We start from the raw sequence: 14358 nt of genomic DNA on the forward strand, positions 1-14358 counted from the left end.
GAAATTTCATCCACATTATTAACAAAAAAATTCACAAGGTGGGAACCTAATAATGAAAATTAGGGGCTGACAATTAATTGTCAAACAAATAATTGCGATTATGATGATTAATTACCTGTTTTAGTGTTTCACGAATATGATGATTAATTACCATACAAACTCACTATGACCCAGCCAACCTGTATAGCTATTATATTATATTGTTTTGTATTGTATTGTGCAATAGTAAAATATTTCTGCCTTAAATTCTTCACTTTCACATATTATTTTAAGGCTCTCTGATTAACTCACAAGCCCTTATTTCTCATGAAGGAAGACTTTGAGATTGTGTTTCTTGCATTTGATCTTCTCCACAGAAATCGAGTCTCACTGCTGCACTTTATACCTTGTTTATTTTTCGTTATTGGCGAAAGTCTCTGTAGACGGCGTCACATCAGAACGCTTGAGAAGTGATTCATCTTCACAACTGAATGACACAAGTGCTTTTTCCTGCGCTCATCAGACAGCATGCAGGGAAAGACGAGGCTGAATCCAGCTTCAACTGTTTGTATTCAGTAAAAGGGACTCGGTGTTCGAAACTACACAACTCTATCACTGGTGAGTGAAATGTCGATTTCATTATTGAAAGTGTGGCATCATTTTATTATGCCTCACTTTACTTGTTGCCAGTGGCTAATAACAGACGTAGGCCTATTTTTGGTCGCACAATGAGTCATTTACTCGCAAATGTTAGTGATTTATTCGCAATGTATGAATGTACGAGCCATTGGCACATACATGCCAATGGCTGAGTTAACATTACTTACCTCAAAGATTTGTCATTGTCCTCAACCAAATAACAGACGGAATACTCCAGTGCATATATCAGCGAGTGTGTGAGTGCGTGAGTTTATAGCAACGGGTGAGACTGGCGCATGAGAGAGCACGCAAAACACAGCCTTTTATTTGATGTTATTATGAGACTGAGAAGTGTAAAAAAGTTTTTGGTTCATTATGGGACCGTGGCGGGGCAAATTAGACAAGTCAATTAATGGGAAACACTGCGATTGGATTAGGTACTAATGTGCTTGACTGTCATGTTTTTGTCTTATGCAGGACACTACTGAATGATGCGCATCAGAGGGGATTTAGAAGTGGGTATACAACGTATACCTGCATATACCCTGCACTACGTATCCACATAATTTTCCTTCCTTATGATGCCATCTATTTTGAGAAGTGCACTAGTCCCTCCGGCAGAAAAGCACCTCCACAACATGATGCTGCCCAGCCCCATGCTTCACCGTTGGGATGATGTTCTTCAGCTTGCAAGCCTCACCAGTTTTCCTCCAAACATAACAACATTATGGCCAAACAGCTCAATTTTTGTTTCATCTGACCAGAGGACATTCTCCAAAAAGTAGGATATTTGACCCCATGTGCAATTGCAAACTGTAGCCTTTTAGATTATGTCGATATAGGACTTGTTTTACTGTGGATATAGATACTTGTACACCTGTTTCCTCCAGCATCTTCAAAAGGTCCTTTACTGTTGTTCTGGGATTGACTTAAACTAAAGTCAATCATAAAGTGGTACCTTCAGGCATTTGGAAGTTGCTCACAAGAATGAACCAGACTTGTGATGGTCCACAATAATTATTATGAGGTCTTGGCTGATTTCTTTTTAAATTCACATGATGTCAAGCAAAGATGCACTGAGTTACAGGAACACCTCCAATTCAGTACACCTCCTATCAGAAGCTAATTGGCTAATTGTCAAAAGGCCTTTTCTGGAATTTTCCAAGCTGCATAAAGGCACAGTTATCTTAGTGTAAACAACTGAACCACTGGAATTGTGATATAGTAAATTAAAAGTGAAACAATCTGTCTGTAAACAATAGTTGGAAAAATTACTTGTGTCATGCACAAAATAGATGTCCTAAATTACTTTCCAAATGTATAATTTGCAAACTTGAAATCTGTGGAGTGGTTAATAAATGAGTTTTAATGACTTCAACCTAAGTGTATGTAAACTTCTGACTTCAACTTTACTAGATATCAACATCAACCATTGCAAAATATATTTTGGTCGACCACTAGACCACTATGTACTTACCGTAAACCCAGGCTACAGCAACACATTCAAAGAATGCAACCCAGAGAAGACATACACCACTGGCGGCGTAAAAGTCAAACAGCTGGAACACGTACATGCCACCCTGAGAAACACACACAGACATTCAGCATTCAAATGCTGCTAAAGCCAGAAAAAAACATGCTCCTCTTTCTTGTAGTCTCTTACTTTAGTGACCATGGTGAGTCCCAGCAGATAACTGATGACGCAGATCACAGCAATGAAGATTTCTCTCCGATATCCCTTCCTTAGGAGGGATGGGTACAAATCCACCAGAGAGGTGATCTGACCCTCCACTTCTACAAACTGAGGAGAACACCGAAACACATATGATGTTACGGATTTAGTAAGTAATCATTTTGCAGATGGTTTTATCCAAAATGAAAATTGGTCAACAATGAGAAAAAAAATTAATAAATGCTGCAAAATACAACTCAATCGCAGCTAATCGTGACAAATTTGATGTTTAATATGTAGCTATACTGTATGGAGCAGGATTTTGGACCAATAGTTTATCATTGTTTTGCGACATCTTTTCAATGACCTTCAATGAGTTAATGACAATCAAAATAATGGCACCCTTATTTATCACCACATATGCACACTCCTGAGTGTGTGCGTGTAGTGTAGTTGTCATTTCACACACAGAGACACATACAAAAGGAAATGTGATCCAGCACACGTTGAATTTCCAGTAAGTCATTTGAGACTTGAATAACTTTAGCAACTCGTGATGTGTGTGTGTGAGGGTGCAGCCCTAATTCCTCAGTGCTGGCTAACAGTTCACAGAGAGATGATGTTTCACATTTCTCTTTGCCGTACAATTATGATCTGCTGACTTAACTCTCACAATGGTTTGCAATCTTTCATTCCACCACCAGAATGCTTGTATGTCAAACTGGATTTCATCTGATATGATTAATTGTTCAGAAGGTTGCACATTTATAATTTAGGAGACTTAATGAAGTTCTCAATTATGTTTCAAGTGTTACCTTTGTCTCAGATGTTCCTTAAAAGGGTCATCATTTCTTTATTATTTTTCTTTATTATTCTTTATTATTTTCCTTGAGGTTCACTTATACTTTTAGTAAAGGTTTTTGCTTGAAAAAAAGCCTTCTCTGGCCCTCTCTTTGAAACACTCAGTTTTCTGAGCTGTACCCTTAAAGACTTCAATAAACATGCCCACTGTGTTATGATTGGCGAACATCATTGAAGTGCAAACACCCCCCGCCAACACTTGTGGAACTGTTTATTCCAAAAATAAAAGAATGAAATAGTGCTAGCGATTTACAAAATCCCCTGAAATAACTCAGTCCAGCTAATCATAAATATCTATATGTCCCAATTTATGTGAAGCAAGCAATCAAACTAATACAGTTGTTTCAACTGAAATAACAATCGAAAACTGAACAAAGTCAGAATTCTGTTGCTCCAGATTACTTATATTATTAGGCATACAATATTTGGTGATACAATAATACTATATAAAGCTGAGAACAGTGAAAATAGTCCAGCCTAACAAATGTGAAGGGTTAATAAATCTGTGTCCATCTGTAATGGACGGTCGGCCCAGGTGTTCATTTTTGTGACTGCTTCAATAGGGGCAGGTGATCATCCTCAACTGTTTTGCAGCTTAAATATGGGATAATGGCTGTCCCGATGCATTCATTTCAGCCAAAATAAGGGACGTACTGGCTAATACAAGACAGATGAGGTGGAAGCAACTAGCTTGTACTACTCCATTGTCTTTCATTGATTACTTCAACTTTTCCATCGATTATTTTAAAAGAAGGAAAAACGTGTTTACATTAAGGCATCGACTGTAAAAGTGAATAGGGCTGTCCATAAACATCAAAATATGCAAAGTATAGCCACAAGAAATGTTATACAAGTTAACATGATTTTATTGTGATAAAATTGACTACCAAGGTTTCATGGGATTATGTCGTCATGGCTACGAAGTTGTAATATTGGAAATAACTTTAAACAGAAATGGTAAGTGATTTTATCACACTAAAAGCATGATAACATGTGTAATGTTAATGTCTTGTGGCTATACTTTTGAAAAAGTGTGTAATTTAATGTTTATGGGCTGGCCCCATTCACCTTCACTTTAAGCGATTACTGTAACCTAAATGATTTTATTGAACTCAAATCATATTAAGTGATTTTATCACACTAAAATCATACTAACATGTGTAATGTTTACGTTTTGTGGCTCTCCTTTTGAAACAGCGTGTATTTAAATGTTTATGGACCGGCCCTATTCACTTCCATTTTAAGTGCCTCACCGTAACCGTGATCACATTTATGGCTGGCCCATTAAAATACAGTAGAAATGTTGTGCAATCACAGGTGCACACGGGTGCTCTAACATGTGCAATACCTTCAAACATAGCTAATCCAATCAAATTTAAGAGCTGGAACTATTTTAAAAAACAAGGGTTTAGTTAGGTTAGTTTATGGTGTTGCAATTACAATTAGCTTAATTAAAGACCAATAAAAATGAGCGTGTGTGTTTATGTGTGTGGCTTACTTTGGGGATACAATCCCCAGAAGTGAACAAAATCTGACAAAAGCCTCCCTTTGGGGACATCAGTGAAAGAAAATGTATAAATATATTAACTAATGTGTTTTAATTTCAAAAACAAAAAAAACAATAGAAGTCTATGGAATTTAGATAGCTATGTAATTGTGTGTGTGTTGTGATCTGACCTGACTGTCAAGGCCCAGCAGCAGAAGCATTATGAAGAAAAGTATGGCCCAGACCGTTGGCAGTGGCATCATTGTAACAGCCTTTGGGTATGCGATAAAGGCCAGCCCAGGACCTGAGAGAAACATCAAAAGCAGCATGTGGTAAAGAAGGACTTATCACATGCCATACTAACACACAAAACAAAAAATAACATACAAAACAAACAGAAGGAAAGAAAACTTCTTACATAACAAACCATATTTGCATACAACTAAGAGGTAAAATTGCAAATCCTGGCTCGCAACAAATTAGGTTTTCAAAATAGAAATGAAAATGTAATTAATGTAATGCTTTTTTATGCCACAGCACGATGACAATTACAACAGCAGCTAATTTCAATGGAAGTGCACAGTAAACACAGGCAATAAACATGAAAATACACTCTCTCTCAAAAGTATAGTCACAAGAACAATGAACAACGTTCGAACAAGACTAATGTAATAAAATCGCTTGCAGACTTTGTCTCTGCAAAGTTACATTATTATACTATTATTCTATTTGTTTCCCTGTCTCAATCTCGGGATTCATATCCCAAGGTTACCAGAGCTGGCCAGATCCAGCTCCGTTCCTGCATAGTGTTGGACTCCACTGCTACGTGTCTCTAAATGATGACAACTAAATGCAGCAGGTACCAGGCAGACATCACTTCAGTCTATTATGATGGACTTCAGGGGATGAACTGATGCCAACTCCAACCATAAAACATGGTATACTTCATATGCCAGTGCCTGAAACTTGGACTTAGGATAGGCCTCACCAAAAATGACCTGCTGGTTGAACTGCGATGAATTGCCTTCATCAGCCAACTAACAAAGGACAATGCATCTATGTGACTTTCTGCAGTTTATACAGGATGAACTTCATTAGTCATTACTCTTGCAGTTCTTACAAAATCTTTGTTTAAACAATGTCCCTTAACACCATGACCTGCACTGCACATAAATAAGTATTATTGGCATTATATTCATGATGTTAGCCAGAGGGGAACTGGCCCCCACAGTGAGTCTGGTTTCTCCCAAGGTTATTTTTCTCCATTAACCAACATCTTATGGAGTTTTGTGTTCCTTGACACAGTTGCCTTCTGCTTGCTCACTGGGGTTCTTTTTTTAATTTTCTTATCCCCTTTTCTCTATTATTGAACCTGGGTACTTTCAATCGTCTCCCTCCCATTTCTTTTTTAAATTATTTTCTCCCCTTTTTCTCCCCAATTTGGAATGGCCAAATCCCAATGCGCTCTAAGTCCTCAAGTTTCCTCCGTGTCTGAGACCGTCAATCCACACATCTTATCACGTGGCTTGTTGAGCTTGTTACCGCAGAGACATAGCGTGTGTGGAAGCTTCACGCTATTCTCTGCGGAATCCACACACAACTCACCACATACCCCACTGAGAGCGAACCACAGTATAGCGACCACAAGGAGGTTACCTCATGTTACTCTACCCTCCCTAGCAACCATGCCAATTTGGTTGCTTAGGCTGGAGTCATTCAGCACACCCTGGATTCGAACTCACGACTCCAGGGGTGGCAGTCAGCGTCTTTACTCACTGAGCTACCCAGGCACCCCCACCCTTCCCATTTCTAAAATTGTGAGCAGGCTGCTGACCTTTGACCTTAAGCATTACCTGACTCGGCCACATCGGCAATGGCCACGCCCTGCTCTTGTGCCATGAACCCTAACACGGAGAAAATGGCAAAGCCTGACACGAAACTGGTACCACTGTTCAAGCATCCAAGCAGCATACAGTCTCTAAACACACACAAACACACCAAAATGTTAAGTGAATTCCACATATTACACAGCTTCATACTAAATAAACAAAAAAGGGACATGAAATATAGATTTGGGTTTACATAAAATGTATTACGTCAAAGGAAAGAGACAGCAGAGATTTTAGTGATAAATTAAACAAATGTGACTTCTGAATGCTCTGCACTTCTTGCAGAGAGCCATGAAATAAACATTAAAACATTTATAAACACACACTTTTAGGATTAGCAAACCCTCACCTGTAGCAGTTATACTTGTATTTGTTGTAGCTTCCCAGTGATGTCATTGCACCAAGACAAATAGCATAAGAGAAAAAGATCTGAGTGCCTGCATCAATCCACACCTACAACAATCCAGTTAGAGAAAGATAGAGAAAGAGATTGAGAGAAAGAGGTTGCCATTAGATTAAATACTTGGATGAAAAAACAAACTGCGAAGAAGAGGCAACAGCTCACAAAGACTCTGTACCTCTGGATCATGCAGACGGGTCAGGTCAGGGTAAAGGTAGAACTTGATGCCCTCAGCGGCACCAGGCAGAGTCACACCACGAACCAGCAACACGATCAGCATGAGGAAGGGAAACGTGGCTGTGAAATAGACCACCTACAAACAGACCAAGAGGAGGGCAGTGAGGTCAAGGATTTCTATTATGAAAAGAAAATAATGTTACACCTACACAAAACAGTGCAAGTGGAATGAATTTCTAAGTAAATCATTTGTCAAACCATTCTTACATAAATTGCACCATGATGGGATTTATTTGCGAATTAGGCCTGTTGTGATTACATAAATGCCCAACCTTGGTCTCATGGAATCACGTTACTGTACCTACATTTTTGCAAAATGATTTTTATGTGGCTTGTTGTACATATCGTTTAATGATTAAGTCATTTCCAACGTGTCATGGGATTGATGTTCATTCCCTCATTAAAGACGTAAAGTACACAGTCCTGTACCGTTGTCTTTTTGTCTGATTTTCAAATACATTTTTGCTTTAAACCAAAGTTTGCAATGTTGTGATTCACCATGGCACTGGATGGTTTGGTTCATGACTTAGAATTCAGTTATAAAGGACTTTATGAAATCACGAATGGGAAAAGTACTTCCGGAACCAAGGTGGCTGAAAAAGTGGTCGGGCATTAAGGGAGGAGACATTCTAGATGATTGATTGAACAAAAATCTGTATAGAGCAGGAAGAGTCATCAATATATTTGGTACTTTTCACAGACTTTTCATTTGAAATGCCTATAACTGCGAAAAGATAATTTTATCAGCTATTAGGAGTACACTAGCATATAGATGACTTTAAAGCTAACAGACATGGAATAAAAGCCACAAAAGTCTAATACTGATTTAATGGGATTTTTAAAAACAACCACTGCAAGACATTTTAGTGGAGCTCTCTCACCTTGCCGGTGGATTTGACACCTTTCCAGATGCAGAAGAAGCAGATGACCCAAACAGCCAGCAGGCAGAGCGCCAGATCCCACTTCAGCCCGCCAACCTCATCGATCCCTGAAGAGATGCTCAGGACGTTCCGCCTACAGATGACATCAGAGTGATGAGTACGGGTGTAGGGTGTCCGTCCTGTACACACACCTTCAGGCGAATGCACCTACATGGGCTATACTCACTCCCAGAATTCAGTGACTGGTGAGGTGAAGTTGGTGGCGTTGGCGGAGAGCCAGAGGGTTTTGTTCTTGCGGACGGTGTCCTCGACGCAGTTTGCCGTGTTCCAGCTGTGTTTACAGCGAGCCCAAGGCAGCTCGTTCTGAAAACACTGCAGTAGGTAGTACAGACCCCACGCCAGGATTACAATGTAGTAGATGTTGAGCAGCGACACGATCACGATTGAAGCATAGCCGATTCCTGTTGCATACACAGAACAGAGTTAAGTGTGACAATTTTTTATGTTAAAATACCTTCCATATTAGCCAAATTTGCAACTTTCGTATGACTTGGCTTGTACAAAAAGATACAAGTACCGGCATCAAATTTTAGCTAGCCACTATATTCAACATTTTCTTTTAGGAGATACTTCTTTAACCAAATTTGGCTACTCATTCTATATTACAGGTATGTCAAAATCCTGAAGTTATCTTTCTATTAAAATAATGGTTAGGTTTAGGGTTTAGGCAAGGGGTTAGATTTTATGGTTAGGTTTAGGTTTGGGTTAGGGGATAAACGTAGGAAAAATTGTAACAACATCATTCGTTGATTCGTTTATTTTCCTCTATGGGAGTAAAAAACATTTGTTTCTGTATGAGCCAACTCATATGAATGCGCCATTTCGTACTATTATTATGATTTTATCATGAGGCCACGATACTGTGGCACTATCAAAACATTGCTTTATTTTTTTGAGCATCCCGATCAGCCCGACAAATCAACAATGGCATGAGTTTTTATCTTTTTTTACAACCAGTGGCAGAAGGAGAGTTTGGGAAATCTGTTTGAAAACAGTCATTATTTATTACCATGCAGAACTTACACACATAACCTTTAAAGTCAACATTAAATCAAAACTGAATCTATTTACTTTCTTACTACATGTTTCAAGTCTTACTGTGCATGAAATTCCAAAGAAAACAATATTTACCTTCATAATCTTTGAACAAAATGTAGTAACTTCCTCCACCTCTCAAACAACTTTTTATTCAGCTGACATCAAGTCATCTTATTTTTCAATCCCACCCATCCAACCACTTGTCATAATCAATTTCTGATAGATAAAATCAAGTCCGGCCCTACCTATTTTCTTGTTTAATATCCTGTTTCACTCTGTATCACATTATGTAATTAAAATGTGTTACTAATGCCATTTCATGTTTTAAAGGAGACAAGAAAGTGTTAATTGGACTAGCAACTGACTAACTTGTCAGCAGACACTTGTTATCTAAGTAATTTGTGGTGCTGTACTGGCACTAACAGTCTCTATGGACAAACTAGCGGTGTGACAGTCACTTAAAGCACAATGGTTCATCAAACCTGCTGCCATTATATTACCAGCCAAGATCTTTAACCATTAGACTACCACTACCCAAAATATTTAACTGGTCATGAATGCTACTTTAATTAGTGATGCTTGTAAGTTCACACCAAACACATTTTTGCATCCATACACTCTATTTTCAGTTATGTTTCTATGTAAACATGCGCTACACAATCGTAACTGACCATTGCGCTGCATCTTGCGTTTTTAGGGCACCATGTCAGGTTAAAAAGAGTTTTAAATGTTAAAAATGCAGTTTGAGACACCTGTGCTCTGTTCTATTTGTTGTATTGCATAGCTTTTTTTAGCACACAAATGAGTTCTGTCTGAACAGCCCCTAAGACAAGCAACCAGTAAGCAACCAGCCAAAAAACTCAAGCAGCCAATCATGATCGCACTACAAACCGCACAACGCTATGAAAAAAAACACTAGCATCATGCCGGCAAGTTTTGCACAGGAAAACACTGAGCTAGTTGTTTTTGCAATTCCGTTTAGTGCCACAAGTGATGAAGAAATTACACTTCACACGCATAAGTAGATATTTTACAGACTGCAGCAAAATCAGTGAGACTTTATAAGTGATAGAGACTCATGGTGTTCTCTCCAAGGGCCCGCCAGTGTTTTAATGAGTCAAACACAGCTGAAGCTGCTCTATTCTCAGAGCAATGTAGTTTCACCTGTTGGCTTTGACACGTCCGCATGTGAAATCTTATTCATAGTGTTAATTTTTAAGGTTAAGGGAGATGAAAAGGAGTGCCAGTTTCATGCTATAATTAATACAATGTACCACAAAGCTTATTCTATGGTGCCAGAAGCTTACTGGAACAGCTGACAGCAGAATACAAAACGTGTGTGTGAGGGGTGACGGCCAGGGGCAGTTCTAGGGTCAGTGCACATTCGGGGCTTAGCCCAGACCTCTGTGGATGCATATGGGGCCATCCTTTGATGAAATACCTAAATATAATACACTTTTTTTTATCTGTGCGGTGTCATTTATCTTGAATCTTTAAACATTAGTAAAACTAAAAGGCCCCATTAACCTTTCTCAGCTTCAGATATGCTCAAAGATCAGAAGTTGCATGATTTAACACAATATACTTTAAAACTTGATTTAAAAATATATAAAACGTTTGTCCCATCCGGCTTTCCATAGTTCGACATATATTGTGTACAACTGTCAGTTTTTAAGACTTTTTTTTGATCCGTCAAATGTTGTGAGTTTGTTTAGAAGATGTAAATAGGAGCTTATGAGAAACATATATTGCTAAATTTGACAAATATTGTAAGATTCATGGCATTTTGTCCTAATAAAAGAGTTTTGCAAAAAGTGCAAATGTCCTAGCTTGTGACTTTAAGTTTGCAGATTCCATGAGCACATTTGTATGTATTACTCATTGTTTTCAGAGTATATCTTACATTTACGTTTACATTTATGCATTTGGCAGACGCTTTTATCCAAAGCAACTTACAGTGCACATATTATAGGGACAATCCCCCCAGAGCAACCTGGAGTTAAGTGCCTTGCTCAAGGACACAATGGTAGTGGCTGTGGGGATTTAACCAGCAACCTTATGATTACCATTTATGTGCTTTAGCCCACTATGCCACCACCACTCCAAAATATCTTAAAGGTGCACTCAGTAACTTTTACCTTTGTGTCATGTGATTCTAACATGGCAGCCCCCATGTGTGGACCTTCTTCATGTAGAATAAAACAGCTTTTATAAGGTTACTGGTTCGACTGGAGTCTTAATTTTAATGTGAGTGGTCATGATTTCCAACATACCTTTATATTTCAAAATTACTATACATTTTTTAAGGAGTTAAACTTATTGAATTAGGTGATAATTACTGAGTGCACCTTTAATATTTGGTACATATGGATGGACCAACTCCCAACACAATTTCAAATATCTCACTAAGACCATTCAGACTGTATTGACACAGCCACATTTGGTTTTTGTAAGATGCACAAGTAAATGCAGAGCTGTTCTGTATTCGCACCATGCTTCGAAAATAATGTTTTAGGTAAATGCCACACCTTCTCATGAATAATTATATCTAATAATAATAAACATCTAGAGACATTTATTATTGATTTCAAAGCTGATAGTAAAAAGTCCCATCCCTATTCCTGATTTCCTAAATAACAAAAAAATAATAATTACCTTACATTTTGGGTAAGGCAGTGCTAGTATTTTAGTGCACATATCTTTAAGCACCTTTGGCAAATAACAAGTTTCTGTTTAATTTTAGGTTTACAAATGTTTAATTAAAAAAAAAGTGTTAATTAATACTTAATACATTTAAAATAAATGATTAGATTTTCATCAAAAAAATGCAATGAGTAATCCAAAAGTAATCCCAAAATAGTCAGTTTAGATTACCTAAAATGTTTTAACTAAAAGATTACATTACTGATTCCAATGTAAATCATGTAATTTGCAATAAATACGGATAGCATTTCAGAAGTAATCTACCCAGCACTGTAGATGATTGTGTGTGTGTGTGTGTGTGTGTGTGTGTGTGTGTGTGTGTGTGTGTGTGTGTGTGTGTGTGTGTGTGTGTGTGTGTGTGTGTGTGTGTTTGAGAATGGTCAGCTGGCCCTTGTGTCTAGAAATACAATCATTGTGTGAAAGGGGACAATGGCTCAAATGGTGTCAGTAAATATCAATCATTGCAATATATCACATGCTATATGCTAACTATAACCTAGCCATGTGAGCAGAACACTGCAACAAAACCTATGCTTCATAATCAGTATCTTTGTCTTGTTTTCCAGGTAGAATACCTAAACATGCTTAAAACAATAAAAAATGTAGCTGAGAAGAAAAATTGAAAAATAGAATTAAGCCAAATAATGTTAACCAATAGCCGAACAACTATTTAGGCATTGCTTTAGCAAACTGACATGCAGGACTGGCTGCATTCTGATATGAATCGCCCACTTTTCGCAATCCAATCAATTCTGAACATATAACTTTACACAGATTAGGTTAGTTAGATAACATTAAAATCATGTTAACGCATATATGTTTATTTTACGTGGCTATACTATTGAAATAGTGAGTATTTTAATGCTTATGGATTGGCCCCATTATAAGGGCCATACTGTTTAAATATTTTTTTCTAGTAATCAACATTATGCCACAAATGTAGTAGATTAAGTTTAAATTGTATTGAACACTGAACATTCCTTATACATTTTAGGCAATGTTACCTATCAGGTAAATATATCTGGTTTTAAAAAGTTTAGACATTTTCACTGGAATATGGAATACAAAACAAAGATATTAATTAAGAATGGGAGTGTGTGTCCACTTGTCTGTTTACAGAGGTCAGATGCCAGTAAAAAGCGAATATTATAAATATATTTATCATTATATCTTGTCATTATACTGTGGCCACTCCCAACACAACATCCTTTTTGCTCTGGAGCTCAATATCCCATCTCATGTATCTCAGTCACCTTTCACGTCTGTTGCCATGGCGACTGCAATACATGTCCAAATGTGGAGCAGGGAAGATTGCTTGTTTTGAGGCGTTAGTCAGAGAGAACTGTGCGCATGTGGCGAAAAGCAAACAAATGATGGGGAATTAAACCACACATCTAGTGTACACGTGTGTATGATTGACCAATATCGCCATCACATTTGAAAGCACAGTCAAAAGGAAGAACACACAGCACATTTCAATTCACAAAACAAAGACGTGACTAAAGAGAACACAGCGTCTTCTGGAATTGCCTAGCAACGGCAGCTGATGCTGAAAACAGGTCACAGTGAAGACCGGTGTAACGAGCTGCCTATCAGCCAATCAGGCTAATCTCATGTCAGCTGTTCCCCTCACATGTGACTTGAAACGCTTCACAGTAACAGGAATGCTGATCGGTCAACATTGAGTAGCCAGTAGGGGGAAGAGAGTGCCATGAAATATGATCACAGTAAAACAGACAAAGATTTATGTAGATTAAAAGGAGCTTAAGCCAGATGAGCCATTAAATATAATCAAAGCCATCAAAGTCAGACCTCTCTCTATCTCTCTCTTGATCCATCCATTGGTCTTACCAGTGAAAATGGGGCAGAGTTTCACCCAGCAGGTGATTCCTCCCTCAGAGGTGAACTGTCCGAGTGCCACCTCCAGAAAGAAAACGGGTAAACCTCCACCAAACAGAAATATGAAGTAGGGGATGAGAAATGCACCTGAAAAAACCAACACTAGGTTAGACAGGTGTAAAACTTAGGCCAGAATCATACTTTACGCAAGTAGATGTACTCAGATGCAAGTGCTTGGCCACCATTTGGTTTGGTTAAACATGCTTGAAGGGTTCATGACATGAAGAAACACAATTTCCTAGATCTTTTGGCATATAAGAGGTCATTGTACTATAAAAACATACTGTAAGTTTCAGAACTCAAAAACTTTCACCTTACTGCAAAAAAAAAGAGCATTTGTTGAAACCAAGCAGCCAAAATGACTCGTTCTCTACTTCCTCCCCATTGTGATGTCACACTGCGGTATACATTTGAATCTGACCGCCTCCACAAGACATGTAATGCCTACATTACCTTATCACTTTTGTAGCCCGCCCAGTAGTGGTGAGCAGTGAGATGGGAGAATACTGTAGGTTAGTCAAGAGCAGAGAGCCATCAGAAAAGTGGGCGTTTACTGTTAAGTCTTAAAGGAGAAACATCACCAAAACCTAGCTTTTTGGACAGAGGGACAGATT

General features: G+C 38.2%; 1 protein-coding gene across 1 annotated transcript in view; it reads right to left on the minus strand.

Moving 5' to 3' along the window:
- LOC127620594 (sodium- and chloride-dependent taurine transporter-like) overlaps positions 1-14358 on the minus strand; it is a 31506-nt gene that overhangs the window by 9206 nt on the left and 7942 nt on the right. Inside the window, exons 3-11 of the mRNA XM_052093764.1 lie at positions 13697-13831; positions 8271-8505; positions 8045-8177; positions 7105-7239; positions 6876-6979; positions 6491-6615; positions 4829-4941; positions 2282-2419; positions 2096-2198 (exon numbers count right to left, since the gene is read on the minus strand). Coding sequence (XP_051949724.1) covers positions 2096-2198; positions 2282-2419; positions 4829-4941; positions 6491-6615; positions 6876-6979; positions 7105-7239; positions 8045-8177; positions 8271-8505; positions 13697-13831 — 1221 coding nt within the window. The remainder of the gene's footprint in view (positions 1-2095; positions 2199-2281; positions 2420-4828; positions 4942-6490; positions 6616-6875; positions 6980-7104; positions 7240-8044; positions 8178-8270; positions 8506-13696; positions 13832-14358) is intronic.

This window comes from Xyrauchen texanus, chromosome 27 (assembly GCF_025860055.1).
Source record: "Xyrauchen texanus isolate HMW12.3.18 chromosome 27, RBS_HiC_50CHRs, whole genome shotgun sequence".
Taxonomy (NCBI): domain Eukaryota; kingdom Metazoa; phylum Chordata; class Actinopteri; order Cypriniformes; family Catostomidae; genus Xyrauchen; species Xyrauchen texanus.